A 20,727-nucleotide genomic window follows, 5' to 3' on the forward strand; every position below is an offset into this window, starting at 1 on the left:
AAATTAGCAATATGATGTTTAAGGAGTGTAAAATAGTCTATTTATGTGCTGAATTTTAGTGGGGATAGATCTAAAGCTTTTGCCACTTCTGAATAATAACAATAATAGTGACAGTTATTCAGTCAGTTACTTGTTCAGCAAATATTTATGACTTGTTACCAACTTACACTGGTATAGCACTTAGTAACTTTCAAAGTCCTTTATTGCTAGGATTGCGTATCTCCCAGTCCCAGCCCAGCCTCTTGCCATCCAGGTGTCAGGATGGATGTGGAAGTGTCAGATGAGTGCTGGAGACCTGGCAGCAGACTAGACAGGGCAGGGGCTCCCCATATGGAAGCAGTGGCCAGTATGATATGGGTCTCCCATGCAGGGAGATTAGGTTGTGTACAAAGATGGGATCTTGCAGGAGATGTACTTACAAGGTGAAGAATTTTTATTTTCATTTAAATAGCGGAGCTGGGCAAAGGCACTTCTTTTGCTGTGATTAAAGAAATTCTGTCCCGGGGTGTTGAATATGTAATGAAATTCTAAAAAGAAAAGATTAAAAATATAACTCATTGCCTGGGAGCAACAGCTGTCCCCATTTATGCCTTGTTTTCTGAGGCGGCCCAGTCACTCTCACCTTTAGATGATGCTTTACCACAGACTCTCTGGGAGTTATGAATCTTAGTGCTGCAGTTCTCACATTTATTACTCTGCAGTCCAGTCCCAGAAGCAGAATAGCAGCTGAGTCCTGTATCAGAACCTGAAAAAGCCCAAGTTACACAAAGGAAGTGTGAGTTTTTTTTATTATAGTCCTAAAATATGCTCTGGAGAGTAGAGCCCTGATCGTGCAAGGTATACATTAGGCCCCAGAGTGTTCAATTTCCCCAAGGGCAAATTTACCAAGGGGGGTTGCCAGCCTAGGGGTGACATTTGGACTCCCCTTATGACAACTGAGAGATGTTTTGATAGGTAACAGTTCTGATAGGAAAGTCTTAAGATTTGCCTAGCACATGTAGGTGTTTAGTAAAGGTCCTCTGAATGGATGGATCTGTGAGAATTTCGTCCATTGAATTATCAGATGATCTTGCATTTGTAGTTATTTTTCCAGATTAGCCCTGATACATCCACATTCTCTTCTTAGACCCTGCGGTGGCCAAGAGCTTGTGTTTTGTCATCCAGGCAATTGGAAAGATGGTTTTCCTCACATCACGTTCGTAAGTCCATATGGGAACTTGAATCATAGCTTTGCCCTCATCAGTACCACAGAGAGGCTAGCAGTAGAGAGCGTGTGTGTCCGGTGCAGGTCTGGGTCTTATTCAGCAGGCTGTGGGCAGTGGAGTTCTCCAGGTTAGGCCAGAGTGTGGGAGCATGGGCCCGGCACGTGAGCACATCACACTTGGGTGTCCAAGCAACGTCTTAGCTCCAGGAGAGACAAGGCTTGGAGCCAAAGCTTCTGCCAATGCTACCTGCCTTGCTGCACTCATGATTGCACTCATTTGTAACATTATCTTCCAAAGTGTAAATCACAAATGGAATGAGCTCTGGGAAGGATGTTTTCTTTCCCAAATCTCAGTCAATAGTCATTGAATGCCTTCTAATCCAGAAGTCAAGGAAATTACAAATAGAGGAAGAAGGAGCTACACCCTGGGAAGGTTGTGTTGTACAGGAGAAAGGACATGGGTTCAGATAGGCCTGATTTGCAGCCTGGCTCTGCCACTTATTGGCTATGTTGGTTGACAGTATGTCCACAAATTCTTTAACATGATTTTCAAAGGATAGAGCCTAATTCCTATCTCCTTGATTGTGACAACTCACAATTTAGTGACTTGCTTCTATAAAGTGGTAACGATGGTGTATAACTTCCAAAATTAGGTCATAAGAGACATTGAAACTTCCATCTCAGTCTTTCTCTTGGATCACTTGCCTGGGGGAAGCTGGCTGCCCTGTCCTAATGATACTCAAGCAGCCTTTTGGCCCACAATGGTGAGGAACTGAGACCTCCTGCCAGTGGCCATGTGTATGAACAATCTTGGAAACAGATTCTCTAGCCCTAGTCAAGCCTTCGGATGATGGCAGTATTGGCCAACATCTTGACTGCAGCTTCATGAGAGACCTTGAACCTGAACCACCCAGCTAAATGGCTCCCAAATTCCTGACCTGCAGAAACTATGAGATAGCAAATGTTTGTTGTTTTGAGCCATTAAGGTTTGGGATACATCATTACACAGCAAAAGATAACACACCAGGCTCTTTGACCCTGGCAAGTCACTTGATTTCTCCAAGCCTCCATTTACTTATCTATAAAATAAAGATAATAATTCCTACCTTACAGGGGTATTATGATAGTCAAGTGATGTATACTATATGTCAACCATTCTCAGTTCTTTAATTTCAGAATGCTCTTACTTACACTCTTACAATTGAGACCCCTAAAGAGCTTTTGCTTATTATAGTTTTTATCATATATCATAATATATGAAATTTTTTATACCTGTAGTAAAAATCCACCCTCCCCTTGCACTAGAGAAGAGCTGTCATACAACATTCAGTCAACTGAATGTGGATTGGTAGAGAGGTATTTATAAATTTCAAGTCATTTTTGCTGTGTAGAATCATTCAGATTTTCCTAAGACTGAATGGGCAGTCTCAAAGCTTTTTTTTTTTTTAGAATTTTAAACTGAAGCATTTAAAAAACACTTTGTCATTTAAAAACAGTAATAATCTACTTCATGTTCACAAAATAACATTTTTTATGAAAAAATTGTGAGAAAAATGGCAGTGTTTTACGTTTTGGCAAATTTCTAAAACATCTAGCTTAACAGAAGGCAGCTGGACTTTATAGCTGTATCTCCATTCAGTCTGTTGCAATATTGTTCTTGCACAGAAAAGAGAGGACCTCACGGCCCCCCAGGGGCCCTCTGACCACACTTTGAAAATCTCTACTCTGTTCTGGTGTCTGGTATACAGTAAGTGTTCGATCAATTAAACCTACTATTATTATTAGAAAATGTGTCATCTACAGAGAAGAAATAGAACTAAATGTGACATAACAGGAAGAATACTGAGTTGAAGGAAAAAAGCAAGCCTGGTTAGCTCTCTGGCCCCCAGCTTCCTGCTGTATAAACTCGGTAGATTAGGCTCGGGCGCTGATTTTCTTCTCAGGAGCTGCCTAAGCCAGCAGGCCTCAACTCCAACTCTTCCTCACCCAGGGCAGTCCTGCCAGGGGATGTTTTTCTGCTTAAATTATCTTTGGAGAAGGGCCCCTATGACTAAAAATCATTGGATCCCATGCACTGGTGCTCTCTGGGTCTGCTCCCCACTCTAACTTTCTTTGCTCCTATGAAATGTGTATGGACGAGTCAGCAGCAACTCTCCCGTGGCGGGTGAGCTCCCCAGGTGCAGATTACGGGTCATGCTGGGGGGCTGCCATGCAGAACTGAGGCCGCCTCGTGACTGAGTCACGGAGCCCTGTGACGCCAGGCAGAGACAGGTGTGGGCACTTTCACCCTGCTTGACCACATCTCATTTGAATCAATTCATTATTAATACTTTACATTTTGCAACAACAACAATAATAATAATAACCAAGGGGCAGCACCCTAGTCTAAGTAAAGCTATTTGACGTGGCAGATGGTCTGCTGGCAGTGAGTGGACCCCAAGGAGAGGGATCATGACAACTGGCCCCAGACCCCTCAACTTACCGAGAAGTGAGTCTGGGTGCCGTGCCTTGTCTTGAATGGCAACAGGAAACCTTCCATGGTTGATTCCTCTGTGGCCTTTTTTCTCCATTTTTTGCTTCCTAAAAAAGGTGCATAAAATCCCATAAACTTTTAGTATACTGCAAATGGCGATAGTGAGAGGACTGGTAAAACTGAAATGTGAGATTTCTTACGTCAGAGCCTGGAATGAAGGAGGGTGCATGTCATCCTCAACGCAGCTATCCCTCTGCCTGCCTGTCTGAGAGCTGCCCTGTGAGAAAGTGCACCCAGCACAATTTGGCCTGAAAAGAACATGCATACCAAACATTAAAAGTAAATCTGTTTTGTTTCCCTGAGGATACTATCTAGTCATGATACACATAAACAATATAGAAATTTGAAGTATGGTATTATAAAATTTGGAGTTTAATTCACTGTCTCAAAACCAGTTCTTCTCAGGGGAAGAAGCTGTACTGCATGTCAGTACCAGATCACGTGGCTTTGGATCCATAAGCACAAGTTGAGCGATCCAAAAAGTCCAGCAAGGTGGATTTTGTCCAGTGTCTACGGGGCTAAAGGCTATGAGAGCGTGTGGGGTTAATTTTAGCTGTGCAAGGCCAACAGGGTGCATCAGAAAGATGCCCTACAATTGTCAATAACCCGGGACACTTCCTCCGACCTGTCTGTAGCTTCTATCTCCCTCCTTCACAGAAATTCTAACTCCTCCAAAGGAATTTTAGTTGATAGCAATTCTTAAGAAAGCTCTAGCTCAGCCCCTGGAGTACTATAATAGCGCCTAGGGAACGCTGCTCATTCTTAGCGTGGAGGGCACCGTGCCCAAGATGTCCTGGATGTAGCCAGTGAGTCAGGAACGAGACTGATTCCCGGGGATGGAGTTTGAGCCTCAGGCCTTGCTTGCAAATGTGTGCATGTCCCACTGTGCCTGGGCCTGCTGCTGGTGGAGAGAGGCACCGTGCTTGGAGTTTGTGAGGTTGGGGGCTGAGAAGCCAGGCCCTTTCCCTCTTCTTGGAAAAATATGCTCTCCTCATGAGTCACATATTTTCTCACACCTCATTTTCTGTCTCCACCCTCCTCCTCTGGGGCATTTGAACATCTGCTCTCCAAAGTGGAAAACTTGGATGGCACTCAAGTGAGTTTAGTCCAACACATGACTTTCTTTTTCTGCCTCTTTTAAACTTCTTTGTGCACTAAAATCTTCTTGCCAAAAACAGCTAAGGGCAGTTCTACTTGAGAAGACAGTTTTTCAACAAGACCAAAAAGCTGAAGTATACTCTTAAATCCAAAATTCTGCATCAGACATAAAGGGATAAGCGTTTTACACGTAGTATATGTGTTATTTATCTGCATATATATAAATATCCTTCAAACAGTACGTACATCAGTAGGCTAAATAAAGAACACATCCCATCTGAGAGAGAGCTAATCTTCTAAAAGAGTAAAGAGTATATATAGCCCTCTGTTCAATTAATTCCTCAGGGATGATATAGTTTACCAAGATTTCAATTTATAAATCATGCATATTGCCACATCACACCCCAGCAGTTGATTTACTGTTAGATCTGATTTTACACTTGGTTGTGTTTTGACTTCCATCTTGTTCATTAGAAAAGAGAAAATGTAGTCTAGAACACCAGTCCCTGTCTTGGTACTTTAGTGGCTCTGTGAGGTCTAGACTACGAATTTGGAAGAGAAATATTTAGTACCTTGAAAGCTTAATCAAAATGTTTTTTTAATGTCAAACTATTTTTATTATACTTACTAAAACCTAAAAAAAACGTCAAAACCTAGGTTTTAATTCAATAAAAAAAAATAGTGGATCTGGGATGACTCAGGGATTTGGCATCATTTGTGACCTTTGTATTGAAAGGAGAGTCAAAGCTGATGACGGACACGTTGGTTTAAAATAATGGTCCACACCAGATGACACACGGATATTTAACCACAAAACCATGCTGTTTCTTTTTTTAGAGGGCGGAAACTCAATAGGATCCTTATGACAAGTGCTCATGCCCGTGCTGGCGTGCTTTCCAACAGGAAACTTCGGTCTTTCAGACCTTGTCATCTGCCTCTATTAGAATCCATTATGTTCGTGTAATAGTGGTGGCCAAACAGCCCCTCCCTCCTTGCCTCTCCACCTTCCTAAGGTCAATGAGCCAAGCTTTGGCTCCAGTCCACAGTGCCTCTCGAGCTTGGAGGAGGCACCTCTTGCTGACTGATAGAAGCTCCAAATAAATGATTCTGAATCCACGTGGGCTAACAGCTGACCAAAGAGTGTTTCAAAACCATTAAGGATTTCTCCTTAGGATTTCACATCTACAGCTTTTTACCCGATTTACAGCTTGTCACCTCTGGAAGATTTCTTGCTGAGGGATGTGGAGAAGTAAACCCTGGGGCATGGGATTAGGCTTATTTCCAATGGGATTTGGGGGCAGAGGTGGGACCCAACAGGGTAAGTTTTCATTCATTGTGAGGAGAGAGTAGTGAGGCTGCGAGCTGGTACACAATGGTGTATAATAATCTCCCACATGGGCAAGGTTCAAAGGGAGCCTAAAGGCCAAACCACCCTCCATACGCTGTGGTCATGATTCTTAACCAAGAGGCCTATCAGAATCATCTGGGGAGATTTAAAAGAAAGATTCCCGGGCTTCCCAGGTGACGCAGTGGTTAAGAATATGCCTGCCAATGCAGGAGACACGGGTTCGAGCCCTGGTCCGGGAGGATCCCACACGCTGCAGAGCAACTCAGCCCATGCGCCACAACTACTGAAGCCCACACGCCTAGAGCCCGTGCTCAGCAACAAAAAAAGCCACCACAATGAGAAGCCCGCGTACCACAACAAAGAGCAGCCTCCGCTCGCCGCAACTAGAGAAAGCGCGCGCACAGCAACGGAGACCCAACGCAGTCATAAACAAACAAACAAATAAATAAATAAATATTTTAAAAAGATTCCCACCAGGACTTCACCCCGGGGAGGCTGATACAGTAGGTGGGGCTGAGGCATGTGCATTATTTTCAAGTCCCCTGGTAAGGTTGATGCTCTCCGCAGTTGAGAGCCGCTGCTAGAGGGATTTGTCCGTTGGGAGGGAGACCGGGCTGCGTGTCCAGCCCTGAGGTCTGTGATTCTGTAACTCGGCCCGTGGCTGCCGGTGCCTGTGCAGTTAGTTGATGCCCATCCTCACTGGAGTTACTATCCCAGGACCGGCTCCCACCCACCCTGGGAATTTAGCAGCTGGAAGCCCTCACCATTCAAGGACCCGGTGGCCGAAGGCACAGCGTGCACCGGTCGTCTCCGCACCGTCCTGCCTCCCCGAAACGTTGTTAGGCTCCTCCTGCACCACAAAGCACACACAGATGTGATGTGACCGAGGAAGTGACTCATCCCTCGGCTGCTCAGGCACAGCCCAGCAAGCCGCGTGGACCCCGCCAAACTCACCATCTCAGGACTCCTCCACTCTGATTTCTGGCTCAGTGGGGCCTGTGCTGTAACGGCCTGGGGCTTAGAGAAAGAAAGCTTCCACCCTGCCTTGACTTCCTTCCTTCTCCAGACATTTAAAAATCTAGTACAGATGAGAGAATACTCTCCCCACCCTGTTTTCTCTTTCCTTTAGTTTCAAATTACACCAAGCTCCACCAAGAGGATGAACCAATTTAAGATGATTTTTAAATCCTTCAATCTGACCACTGGTTAGCAGAGTCTAAAAGCAATGTATTCAACTATGAATTAAAACAAGGTTTAGGGACTAACTAGAGGCCTAAATTATTGTTTATATGTCCCTGTTTACCACACAAAAAAATCACACTGTGGAACTGAAAAGGCTGACACCACCCTTACTATGGTTTTACCCTTTATGTAAACAGAAAATAAACGTACTTTTCTCACCATTATAAACAATAGTGAGAAATAAGCATCATTGTACAGACAGCTTTTTCTATATTTTGAATTACTTCCTTAGGAAATGTCTGGGTCAAAGGTTGCGAAAGTGCTTGTGTGATGATACGTGTGGCCTAATTGCTTTCCACCAAAGTTGTACGAATTACATAGCCGCCACCAACGCTGGCGGCTCGTTTGTCTACACCTTCCTCTGCATCAGGAATTATCCCTTGAAAATGTTCTTGTTAATTTAAAAAGTAGGGGTGGCTCCTTGTGTTATTAACATTTCCTCTGTTATTAAAGGAGATAAACATTTCCCCATATGTTTATTTATTGGTTGTATTTCCTACTTGTGACTTTTAGTTCTAATCTTTTATCCATTAATTTTTTGGAGGGTTTCAGTGTTTTCCTATTAATAAAAACAACCATTTGTTGATTGCTCCTTGTGCCAGGTACCTCTCATATCACCTCCTTTATCCCTTACCACCATCCTGGCATGTCATCCCCATTTTAGTGATGAATAATCTGCAGCTCAGAGAATTTAAGCAGCTCGTCAAGGTCACACAGAGTGAGTGGCAGAGCTGGCATTTGAGCCTTTCCCTGTACGCTTGTGTCCTTAACCACAGAGCTACTCCTCCTTCGTGCCTTTGTCAGAGCAACTTTGTATGATAAAAATCTTAATTCTGAACAGTGTTTGCTCTTACTATTTTCCAAGTTGTCTGCCTTTCTTAAAAAGATTTACTGCAGGGCTTCCCTGGTGGCGCAGTGGTTGAGAATCTGCCTGCTAATGCAGGGGACACGGGTTCGAGCCCTGGCCTGGGAAGATCCCACATGCCGCGGAGCGGCTGGGCCCGTGAGCCACAACTGCTGAGCCTGCGCGTCTGGAGCCTGTGCTCCGCAACGAGAGAGGCCGCGACGGTGAGAGGCCCGCGCATCGCGATGAAGAGTGGCCCCCGCTTGCCACAACTGGAGAAAGCCCTCGCACAGAAACGAAGACCCAACACAGCCAAAATCAATCAATCAATCAATCAATCAAAACATACGCATCTGATTCAAGATCCTCATTAAAAAAAAAAAAAAAAAGATTTACTGTGGTTTCAGTTTTGCAAACATTAGTTGAAATGTTGATATTGTCAAAGAGATGGTGAAAATGGCCAAGAAACATATGAAAATGGGTAAATTTCACAAATAGTCAAAGAAATACAAATTAACACAGTGAGATATCAGTTTTCATTTATCACTTTAGCAAAGGTTGGAGAGAAAAAGAAAACAGATACCCTGGTTTGGCTCAGGTTGGAAGGCACCTTCATTCCCAGGCACTGTTGTGGGCACCACTTTGCTAAAGGCCAGTTTATCCAAATTTTCACTGTGTATCTTTTGAACCATTAACTGCAATCCTAGGTTTTTATGCAAAGGAACTAATCAACTATGGCCAAAGGTTTGCATATAAAATGACTTTACTGAAGCAGTGTTTCTAATATCAAAGAACTGGACAGAACTAAATGTCCATCAATAAGGGATTGGTTTAGTGAATCAGGGTACACCCATACAATGAAATTCAATGCAGTCCTTAAAAATGAAGCTGTAGGTTTATTCAATAACTGTTGAGAGGCCCACAATATAATGTTAAATGTAAAAAGCATATCCTAAAACAATACATGTATGGGGACTTCCCTGGCGGTCCGGTGGTTAAGACTTCGCCTTCTAATGCAGGGGGTGTGGGTTCAATCCCTGGTCAGGGAGTTAAGATCCCACATGCCTCTCGGCCAAAAAACCAAAACGTAAAACAGAAGCTATATTGTAACAAATTCAGTAAAGACTTTAAAAATGGTCCACATCAAAAATTCTTTAAAAAAAACCCCAATACATGTATGATCCCATTTTTGTAAAAATGCATATGTGTATCAGAGAAAAAAAAAGACCAGATATACACTAAAATACTAGCAATGGTTTTTCTGTCAATGAAATGTTCCTCTGTATACTTTTCTCTATTTTCTGATTTTTTTGCAATAAGCCTGTATCGCTTTTATAATTTTAAAAATAATGAGTTTTTTTTGCTTCATTTTTCCCCTGTGTTTTCTTTTATTACTTCTGGGCCTTCAGGGAATATCTCCGCACTTCACAGTTAAGGCAGATTTACATTAGCAGAATGTAGGGGGGGTGCCCTCCGCCTGAACTGGGAGACCTGGGATCCAGTGTCTCCTGTCATTAGCGCTGGGCAAATCTCTTCACCTTTCTAAGCTTCCAACTTTTCTTCTGCAAAAAGTCTATGCAAACAGCAAAGCTCCGAACCAACAGAATTATTACTGTTTATTGCTTATTATAATTTTGTCATTATTATTTTAGACCCAGGGCTTTTAATCCCAGTATTTCTGATTCCTTAATAATGAAATCATCTCAAAGTGTGGTCCCCAGACCAGCAGCATTGACATCACCTGGGAGCTTGTTAGAAATGCAGAATTGCAGGCTCACCCCAGACCTACCGAATCGAAGCCAGCGTTTCAGTAAGATCTGCAGGTGAGTCCACGGGAGGCTGCAGTTGCAGAAGCCCTGATCTAGAACAGGTACCTCAGGCAGGTTTCTCCTGAGTTCTGAAAGAGTGGAGAGGGTTAGCAATACAGGCAGCTCTCACCAGCACTAACGCCCAGGGCGCTGGTTAGTATAAGAGCCAACTGATCTTAATTATGCCAATTTCAGAGTCACGTTCAGCCATACTGGTTGGTTAAAGAGCCAAGGCAATGAACTGAACGGAGCCAGGACGGGGCTGCAGGACATTACTCTGGAAGCTGAAGACAACCTCACGGTCATTTGATCTGGTTAGTCTAGTTTTTTTTTTAAAAAAAAAAAAAGCAGTTTGAATTTTAGAGTCAGTCCTTGAGCTTCCTGGGCGCCCCACTTTGGGGGATTATTTGGCTTTTGTTTAATCTGGTGAAGAGTCACTGGGAATTTAATTTCAGCACTCCTGGGACAGTGGGACCAAGTGACCACTTGCCCTGTTCCCACCCTCCCTCCCCTGGGCGTCTGTATGGAGAAAGGGCCCCCAAGGAAGCCAGGCTCCCGGAAGTGGAAGCGGTGGTCCAAGCCCACTTCTCCCTTCTCGGACCCTCGGGAGGGGCCCGTCGCTGCCCTCTTTGCTGGGCTGTGGGACCAGCCTGTCAAGTTCCTCGGAAGAGGGGGCCTCCTGTGTCTGTGCCGGGGGGCGGGGCGCCCTGTCCCCTCTCACCCACATGGCCCCCGCGCCACACAGGACAGCCAGGGTGCTCCTTGGGTAACTGGGGAGCCGTATAGAGGGACTTGCCGTTAGGGCTGCAGTCCCACAGGAGGTGACTCAAAATCGGTTCTGCTGCGTTTCCACACCACCCCTAAGGCATCATCACATCCTGCCTGGGGTCCCTTTCCCCGGACTCCTCACCTAGCTACCTCCTTCTTATCCCCCAGTACTCAATTCAGATCTCACCTCTGACCCTACCCTCCCACTGTGAGTTACTTTTGGTCATATCCCATCACCTAATTGTCACGGTACCTAACACCCAGGTAATGTGCTTACTGTGAGCCAGGCCCTGTTTTAAGTACGTATATTAACTCATTTAAACGTCCTAATAATATCATTAAAATTTCTAAGAAGCTGCCAGGTGAAGCCAATGCTGCTGGTCTGGGGACCAACTTTGAGATATTTCATTATAAAGGAATTAGAAATAATGGAATTAAAAACCCCTGGGTCTAAAATGATAATGACAAAATTATAGTAGACATAATACTTCTGTTGGTTCAGACCTTTACAGTTTGCATAGACTTTTTGCTAAAGAGGAGTTGGTAGCTTAGGCAGGTATTATTATCCTCACTTTATACAGGAGGAAAATGAGGCACAGAGAGTTTATATAGGTTTCTTTTTTTTTGTTTTTTGTTTTTTGTTTTTTTTTTTATAGGTTTCTTAAGGTCACAAAGCTGATTAGTGACAGAGCTTATATTGATATTTGAACCCAGGCAGTCTGGCTTCACAATCCTAAGGAATGCATTATTACTTGCACCTATATAGCACTTTTAACATTCTGTAATTCCACGTTAATTTTATCTGTTCGTTGTATGTGTCCCTCATGGAAATGTAAGCATCTTGAGGGCAGGTGGTTTGTCTACCTTGTTTATATTGTATCCCCAATACCTAGAAAAGTGCCTAGCATTTAGCAAGAAATATTTATTGAATGAATGGATAATACTAGAGGTAGACTCTCTTTTCAAGGCTATTTATCACAAAGTCATATAGAGTCCTCATCATCTCACAACAGTTGCTATAAGCTTGGGACCAGTTAAGAAGAGCAAACCCAGACCTGAGGGGAGTGCTGAGCAGGAGCCTGGGCTTCCTCACTAGGCTCCCTCACACCGTGTTGAAGCTAATTTCGGTTCAGGACTAGAGAGAGAACCAGCTGCGAACCTTGGGGATCATTTGTTAAATCCACAGTGGCTCAGAGTTTACTATACTGAGTATTCACTCCGTACCAGGCATTCAGTCAGTTGTTTGGGCTACAAAGATGGGTACAAAGGCACAAGGACAAACGAGACACGATGCTATGGGGACACAGAGACTGGGGTGAAGAATTCTGCCTGGAGTGGGCGGCTATGCATCAAGGTTATATAAATGGGCTAACTCAGAAGATGGGCCTTGAATGAATGGGATTTTGCCAGGCAGGTAAGGGTTTTGAGGAGGCAAACATACTTGTTTGGAAGGGCTAACATTTATATCATCTTCAATATCCTGTCCTAAACTCTGACAAAAACCTATTCAAGTTTTGAATAACAGCCACGGGCTGTGTCTTCAAATACAGTCAACTTAAGGCAATTATCCAGATGATTCCATTTGTCAGAATTTTCATGTATTCTGAAATGTTCTGATAGTTGAGGTTACAAAAAGTACTATAGAAAGACACTGGTAATTGATTTGAATTCCTGGTTTTGCATATGTAGACAATCCAAAAGAATTTAACTTGAGAGAAAGAAAATGTAGAAGTGGACTCATGAGAAATGGTTCTTTCACTGAGTGTGTTATTCTTTATGTAGCAGAGATAGTACAAAACTATTAAGAAGAAAAATTATTTCTTCCAGGCACGCAAGATCTACAAAAAATGTTACTATTCATCCAGAAGAAATAGCTCTTCAGCAGTTCATCAGTTTAAGCTGTATTGTTACATCCTAAACCAATAAGATATTTCAAAAACCAACACTTGAAATAGCTTCTAATTCTTAAAAGCTGGTTCCACTTTAAATAATATGATTCATAGGCCTTTGGAAAGTTAAATTTTCATGAAATGTTAAGATAGAATTCAGTGATTCCATTAATTAGGATTCTATAGATACATAAAAACCATTTTTCCTGGCATGAAATTAGTCTGTAGGCTGCTATATTACCTCATTTGAGGATGGGGAGGATGTGGATGACAAGTCATCCGGGTTGATTTGAGAACTCACGGGAAGAGAGACAGCTGAAGTATGTTTGCCTTTATTAATTTTCTCTTCAAAATCTTCAAGTAGCATCTCCAACGTGACGATTTCACCTTCTACTTTTCTAGGTAAATATAAACACACAGGCATCTTATTGAGTATGCAGTCAACATTCTAATTAGTAACAACAGTTCTTGAATATAGCATTGATCTACATTTTTAACGCGGTCTATCTTCAGACAGGAAGGATAATGGACACCTGCCCCGACAGGCATCCTGTTTATAGTTTCACTCTAAAGGCCTGGGCTCTAATACTCATTTTTTTCTTCCAGTTTTATTGAGATATAATTGACATACAGCACTGGACAAGTTTAAGGTGTACAACATAATGACATGACTTAGAGACAACACAAAATGATTATCACAACAATTCAGTGAACATCCATCATCTCATATAGATACAATATTAAAGAAATAAGAAAAAATTTTTTTCCTTGTGATGAGAACTCTTAGGATTTACTCTCAACAACTTTCATATATAACATACAGTAATGTTAATTATATTTATCATGTTCTATGTTTCTAATTCTCATTTTGTCATTCATTAGCTGTGTATCCTTTTGCAAATCACTGAATCTGTGCCTCCAATGTCTCAACTATAACATGAGATAACAATACTTTGCTTATCTGGATCTGATTATTTTGAGGTCCCTTACAGTTCTAGGAGCTATGATTCTAGGAAAATAGTGATTTATATCAACTGAAAAAGAATGATATGAAAAACCTGAATAACTTAATTAACAAGCTTGATCCATAGGTATATGTACATATAGGTATATGTGTATATATGTACATGCATATATAAATATAAATATATGTTTTGCCCCCAAAGAATTAATTTTCCTCAAATTCATTAAATTTATAAAAATTTATCTCATATTACTCCACAAAGAAAAATCTCAACAAATTCCAAAACATTAAAAATTATACCACTTCTTTCCCACTAAGATCAAGAACAAGGCAAAAATATTCCTTCTCACCACTCCTATTCAACATTGTACTTGAAGTCCTAGCTAAAGCAATAAGACAAGAAAAGGAAAGAGAAGGTATACACATTGGAAAGGAAGAAATATAATTGTCTTTGTCCACAGATGACATGATCATCTGTGTAGAAAATTAGAATCAACAAAAAAACTTCTGGAACTAATAAGCAATTATAGTGAGGTTGCAGGGTACAAGGTTAATATATGAAAGTCAATCACTTTCCTATATTCTTTTAATGAACAAGTGGAATTTGAAGTTAAAAACATAGTACCATTTACATTAAGATCCAAAAAAATTAAATACTTAGGTATAAATCTAAAAAAATATGCACAAGATCTATATAAAGAAAATTATAAAACTCTGGGGCTTCCCTGGTGGCGCAGTGGTTGAGAATCTGCCTGCCAATGCAGGGGACACGGGTTCGAGCCCTGGTCTGGGAAGATCCCACATGCCACGGAGCAACTGGGCCCGTGAGCCACAATTACTGAGCCTGCGCATCTGGAGCCTGTGCTCCACAACAAGAGAGGCCGCGATGGTGAGAGGCGCGCGCACCGCGATGAAGAGTGGTCCCCACATGCCGCAACTAGAGAAAGCCCTCGCACAGAAACGAAGACTCAACACAGTCATAAATAAATAAATAAATAAATAAAAGAACGTGAATTTCTAAAAAAAAAAAAAAAGCAAGGTTGTCCTTTAAAATTAAAAAAAAAAAAAACAAAACTCTGATGCGTGAAATCAAAGGACTAAATAAATGGAGAGATAGTCCATGTTCATGGATAGGAAGACGCAATATTATCAAAATATCTGTTTTTCCTAACTTGATCTATAGATCCAGTGCAATCCTAGTAAAAATCCCAGCAACTTCTTTTGTGGCTATTGACAAACTGACTCTAAAGTTTATATGGGGACTTCCCTGGTGATCCAGTGGTAAAGAATCCGCCTTCCAATGCAGGGGACTTGGGTTCGATCCCTGGTCAGGGAACTAAGATCACACATGACGTGGGGCAACTAAGCCCGCCACAACTACTGAGCCCACATGCCACAAGTAGAGAGAGAAAACCCACACGCCACAACTAGAGAGAAGCCTGTGCCACAATGAAAGATCCCACATGCTGCAACTAAGACCTGATGCAGCCAAAAAAATAAATAAAATAAATATTTTAAAAAATAAAGTTTATATGGAGAGACCAAAGACCCAGAATAGCCAACATGATATTGAAAGATAAGAACAAAGTTGGAGGACTCAACTTCAAGACTTACTAGAAAGCTACAGTAATCAAGGCAGTGTGGTATTGATGAAAGACTAGACAAATAGATCAATGGAGCAGAATAGCCAGCCTACAAATAGACCTACATAAAATTAGTCAACTGATATTTAACAAAGGAGTAAAGGTGATACAATGCAACAAAGATAATCTTTTCAACAAATGGTGCTGGAACAACTGGACATCCATGTGCAAAAAAAAAATAAAATGAATCTAGACACAGACCTAACACTCTTCACAAAAATCAACTCAGAATGGATCATAGACCGGGAATAGAAGGATCATGTTTATGTATAGAATGAGTTGGGAAATTTTCCCTTTTCTTTTTATGTTCCAGAAGAGTTATTTAAAGTCTTTGTTGAACTCACCCATAGTCCCACTTGGATTTGGTATCTTTTGGGGGTTTGACTGTTTACAATCTTTTCTATTTTTCTCTGGTTATTAGTCTTTTCAGATTTCCTACCTCTTTTTGAGTAGAGTTTAATAATTTATATTTTCCTAGAGATTTGTCTGTTTCATCTAGATTTTAAACTGTGTTGATATGAAGTTGTCCAATCCTATTTGATCTAAAATTTTTATTCTGATATTTTTCCTTTCTCATTCTTTATGTTATTTATGCTTTTCAGTCAGACTTTCCAGTGGTTTATTTTATAGATATTTTCAAAGAAAATGTTTTATTGATCAAATTATTTTAAATTTCATTTATTTCTCCTTCCTTTTATGAATCTCTTCCTTTTGAGGGGTTTATTTTGCTCTTCTTTTTCTGCCTTCCTGGTTTGAATACTTAGTTTTTTGGTTTTAAACTTTCCCCCCTAATAAATGCATTTTAAAACTATAAATTTTCTTCAGAGTACTGCTTTAGCTACATTACATTGGTTTTCATGTTATTTTCTCATTTATTATTGACTTGTAGATTATTCCTAACATCCATTTTTATTTCTTATTTAACACAAGAATTATTTAGATGAGTGTTAAATTTTTCTTATTCGATTTTTGCTATCTTTTTATTATTAATTTCCAGTGATCAGAGAATGTGAGTGGTATAATTTTTTAATACCTTTTTTAGAGAAGTTTTAGCTTCTCAGCAAAATTGAGAGGAAGATACAGAGATTTCCCATATACCCCCTGCCTCCACACATACATAACCTCCCCCATTATCAACATCCCCACCAGAGTGGTACATTTGTTATAATTAATGAACCTATATTGACACATCATAATCACCCAAAGTCTATAGTTTACATTGAGATTTACTCCTAGTATTGTACATTCTATAGGTTTGAACAAATGTATAATGACATGTGTCCACCTTTATCATATCATACAGAGTATTTTCACTGTCTTAAAAATCCTTTGTACTCTACCTATTCACTGTCCTAAAAATCCTTATACTCTACCTAAAAATCCTTTGTACTCTACCTCCCCCCACCCTAACCCCTAGCAACCACTGATCTTTTTGTTTTTGCCAGTTTTGCCTTTTACAGAATGTCACATAATTGGAATCATGCAACATGTAGCCTTTTCAGATTGGCTTCTTTCTTACTAATATGCATTTAAGTTTCATCCATGTCTTTTCATGACTTGATAGTTCATTTCTTTTTAGCACAAATAATATTCCATTGTCTGGATAGACCACAGTTTATTAGTGCAGTTCATCTACTGAAGGACATATTGGTTGCTTCCAAATTTTGATGATTCTGAATATAGCTGCCTGAAATATCCATGTGCATGTTTTTGGACACAAGTTTTCATCTCCTTTGTGTAAATACCAAGGAGCATGATTGCTGGATCATATGGTAGAGTATATTTAGTTTTGAAAGAAGCTGCCAAACTGTCTTCCAAACTGGCTGTAGCATTTTGCATTCCCACCAGCAATAGAGTTCCTATTGCTCTGCATCCTCACCAGCATTTGGTGTTTTTAGCATTCCAGATTTTGGGCATTCTAATAGTGTGTAGTGGTATCTCATTGTTGTTTCATTTTGCCATTTCCCTGATGATATATGATGTGGAGCATCTTTTCATATGCTTATTTGCCATCTGTATATTTTCTTTTGGTGAGGTGTCTGTTAAGATCTTTAGTACATTTTTTAATTGGGTTGTTTTCTTACTGTTGAGTTGTAAGAGTTCTTTGCATATTTTGGATAACAGTCCTTTATGAAAAGTGTTTCATCTTCTCATTCTCTTTACATTGTCTTTTGCAGAGCAGAAGTTTTTAATTTTAATGAAGTCTAGCTTATCAATTATTTCTTTCATGGATGGTGCCTTTAATGTTTTATCTCAAAAACCATCACCATAACAAAGGTCATCTAGATATTCTCCTATGTTATGTTCTAGGGGTTTTATGGTTTTGCCCCCCAAAAGCACCAAATCCAAGTGGGATTATGGGTGAGTTTACCAAAGACCTTAAGTAACTCTTCTGGAACATAAAAAGAAAGGGGAAATTTTCCCAACTGATTCTATAGATAAACATTAAGATATTTATTAATATATTTCACTAGATTCATAAAAGAGATTAAATAGATTTCTAAACCCCATTTGAATAAACTTTTTCCTAAATTTAAAAATATCTAATTCTAGTAAGCTAGGAATGGAAGATGGAAAATTTCTCGATAAAGCTTATCTACTTGAACCTAGAGCAGCCATTATACTTGGAAGAATTCCCAATACCATTAGGAACATGACAAGAATGATTGTTTTCACTAGTATTATTCAATGTTTTTTTGGAAAACCTAGCAAATGATATAAAGCAATAAAAAGAAATGTGATATAGAAAAGTTGGTGGGAAGAAAAGATATAATGTATAAATATTTAAGGGGAAAAGGGAAGTTGAGGGGAACTATTATTATTTTCTGATTGTCATACCTAAAAACTAAGACAATCAACTGAAAATCAACGAAATAGTAAGAAGATTGTGTCAGGTAGCCCCGTATAAGTTAAACATACAATTTTCTTTATTTCCTGTATATGGATTAGAGAAAACATCTATTAACAACACACAGAGGGACTTCCCTGGTGGTCCAGTGGTCAAGAATCTGCCTTCCAATGCAGGGGACGAGGGTTCAATCCCTGGTCTGGGAACTAAGATCCCACATGCTGTGGGGCAACTAAGCCTGCGCTCCACAACTACTGAGCCCGTGCCCCACGACTACTGAGCCTGCCATGCTCTGGAGCCCGTGCACCACAACTAGAGAGCCCACATGCCACAACTGCTGAGCCCGCGTGCTCTGGAGCCCATGCCACAACTAGAGAGAAGCCCGCGTGCTGCAACAAAGAGCCCATGCACCACAGTGAAAGATCCCACATGCCGCAAGGAAGATCGCAAGTGCTGCACCTAAGACCCGATGCAGCCAAATAAATAAATATTTTTTTAAAAGGTATGTGTATAATCTTGACTCTTAAAAAAAAAACAGAAAAAGTATAAAATAGCTAAGAACAAATTTGACAAAACATGTAAAATCTACTTGAAGAAAACATGCTGGGGATGTTTTCATGGGAATGGGATGGGAATACTCATTGCAAAGATTTTAATTTTTCCTGAACTGATCTGTAAATTCAACAAAATCCTAAACAAAATTCCAATGGAATTTTATTAAAGAGATTTGGTTCCTAAAACTATATTTCTCAATAAAAGTGACTCTACCAATGAAAAAAAGAGAAATTTGGTGAGCTGATTATAAAGTTTATTAGTAAGAAGAGTGTGCAAGAATAGCTAAAGAAAGTTTCAAAAGAAGAAACATTTAAAAATATACACTAACCTATAGTAATTTAGAACTATGTGGTTAATGTAGAAGTAGAAACAGAACACTGGGGAGGATAGACCCAATCCCATGTACACATGGGGTTTTTTTATATGATAAAAGTGGCTTTTCACCAGTGGGGAAAGGCTGCCCTATTCAACGAGTGGTGGGACAAAGATCTAAACATGGAAAACCAGACTGATAAATAAAATATAGGAAAATATGTTCTAGTCTGGCAGGCAGAAGGAAATTCATCAGATGACAAGGAGAGATTGAAAATCTAAAGGAAGTGAAATGATGGAGCAAGGCCTCAAGGTAGCAGGAAGAGATAAGCTCAAGGACCAAGGCTGGAGAGGTTGGAAGGTGAGTGAAGGAAGAAAGAGGAGGTGAAAACATGCAGATCTGGAGGTGGAGAAAAGATATTTTTTGAGGGAATTTGTGATCTTTTCTGTAAAATAGAAGACAAGAGTGTATGCCGATAGTATCAGGGAGGAGGGATTGATGGAGGCAGAACCCCATTTCTTGACTCCTTGGCTTCTGGTGCTAGTGTGTGAAAGAATCAAATGACCATCAGACTACATTCTGACAAACAAGATACATGAAATCCCAACAATGTTTTTGAATATTACCTTTCAAAGGCAATAATAAGAAGGTTTTAATAAGAGCACAATAGCTGACTTAAGCAATTAGCCAATTAATTTGCAGAATTCTTTCCTTTACAGAAAGCCATCAACAATGGCCTTTGGACCCATCATTTAGAAAGTTCTCGACACACCAAGACCTCAAGGGTTGGATTGGGTTCTGCTCTTTGCCACATTTTGCCCATTTGAGAACAAGAGGAGCTGAGCACACTTTGCTTGCTCTGAGGCAGTTCTGAGGTGAGTTTTGGGAGAGGCTGAGTCCTTCCCTTGCCCCAGTGTTGAAAGCTTCTCCTGTATATGGGATATAATTGCAATTGGAACTCTTTTGATTTATACTGGGGCCAGGCGCAGTGTGGGTGTAACTAAGCTATAAATAAGGCATTGCATAACTTTGGTCTTAATGCGCACAGAGGCCTGTCTTTAAGACGACTGCCAAAACAAGTGGGATTTCTTGGAAAATAAATATCCTTACTCTATTAGTTTTTAAACAAATAGTGAAAGCATGTGGAGATCCTTTTTTCCAAGAAAAAAAAAAAGCCTTTGGGGGAAAAAAATCAATATTAAAACCTCATCCTTGCTGTCTAATTACTCAGTATTGAAATAACAAGAGACAGAGATTTCATTCATTTTGAAGAAATAATACCTCAGGACACTAGTGCCAAAATATAAACCATTAAAATATTTTGGCATCAAGAATGAATTCGTGTTAAAATGCTATGAATAGAAAGAGCTGAACTTACAAATATTAAGCCTACTAAATGGGTTCTTTAAATTCATCCCAGGAAATTATATGGAAACAATCCTAGCCTTGGGTCCCGGACTACATCTTGAAATTATTAAGATTGGAAAGAGAAGAGCATGGTGCCGTCAGAATGGCCAGCTGGACTCTTCATTCAATATGATTGTGCACCCGAGTCTCTAATGTGAATTGATTCAGGAATCATTTGACTTCAAGCTTTAACATTTCGCCTTTATCAGGATTTGTGGGCCCCTCACCCCCACGCTAACCCACGTAACAATGATTCATTCCTG

The 20,727-nt window shown here is 40.4% G+C and overlaps 1 protein-coding gene across 1 annotated transcript in view; it reads right to left on the minus strand.

Moving 5' to 3' along the window:
- AKNAD1 (AKNA domain containing 1) overlaps positions 1-20,727 on the minus strand; it is a 35,159-nt gene that overhangs the window by 4,967 nt on the left and 9,465 nt on the right. The window contains exons 6-10 of the mRNA XM_007169485.2: positions 12,976-13,132; positions 6,948-7,033; positions 3,687-3,784; positions 623-745; positions 420-527 (exon numbers count right to left, since the gene is read on the minus strand). Coding sequence (XP_007169547.2) covers positions 420-527; positions 623-745; positions 3,687-3,784; positions 6,948-7,033; positions 12,976-13,132 — 572 coding nt within the window. The remainder of the gene's footprint in view (positions 1-419; positions 528-622; positions 746-3,686; positions 3,785-6,947; positions 7,034-12,975; positions 13,133-20,727) is intronic.

The sequence above is a fragment of the Balaenoptera acutorostrata genome, chromosome 1 (assembly GCF_949987535.1).
Source record: "Balaenoptera acutorostrata chromosome 1, mBalAcu1.1, whole genome shotgun sequence".
Taxonomy (NCBI): domain Eukaryota; kingdom Metazoa; phylum Chordata; class Mammalia; order Artiodactyla; family Balaenopteridae; genus Balaenoptera; species Balaenoptera acutorostrata.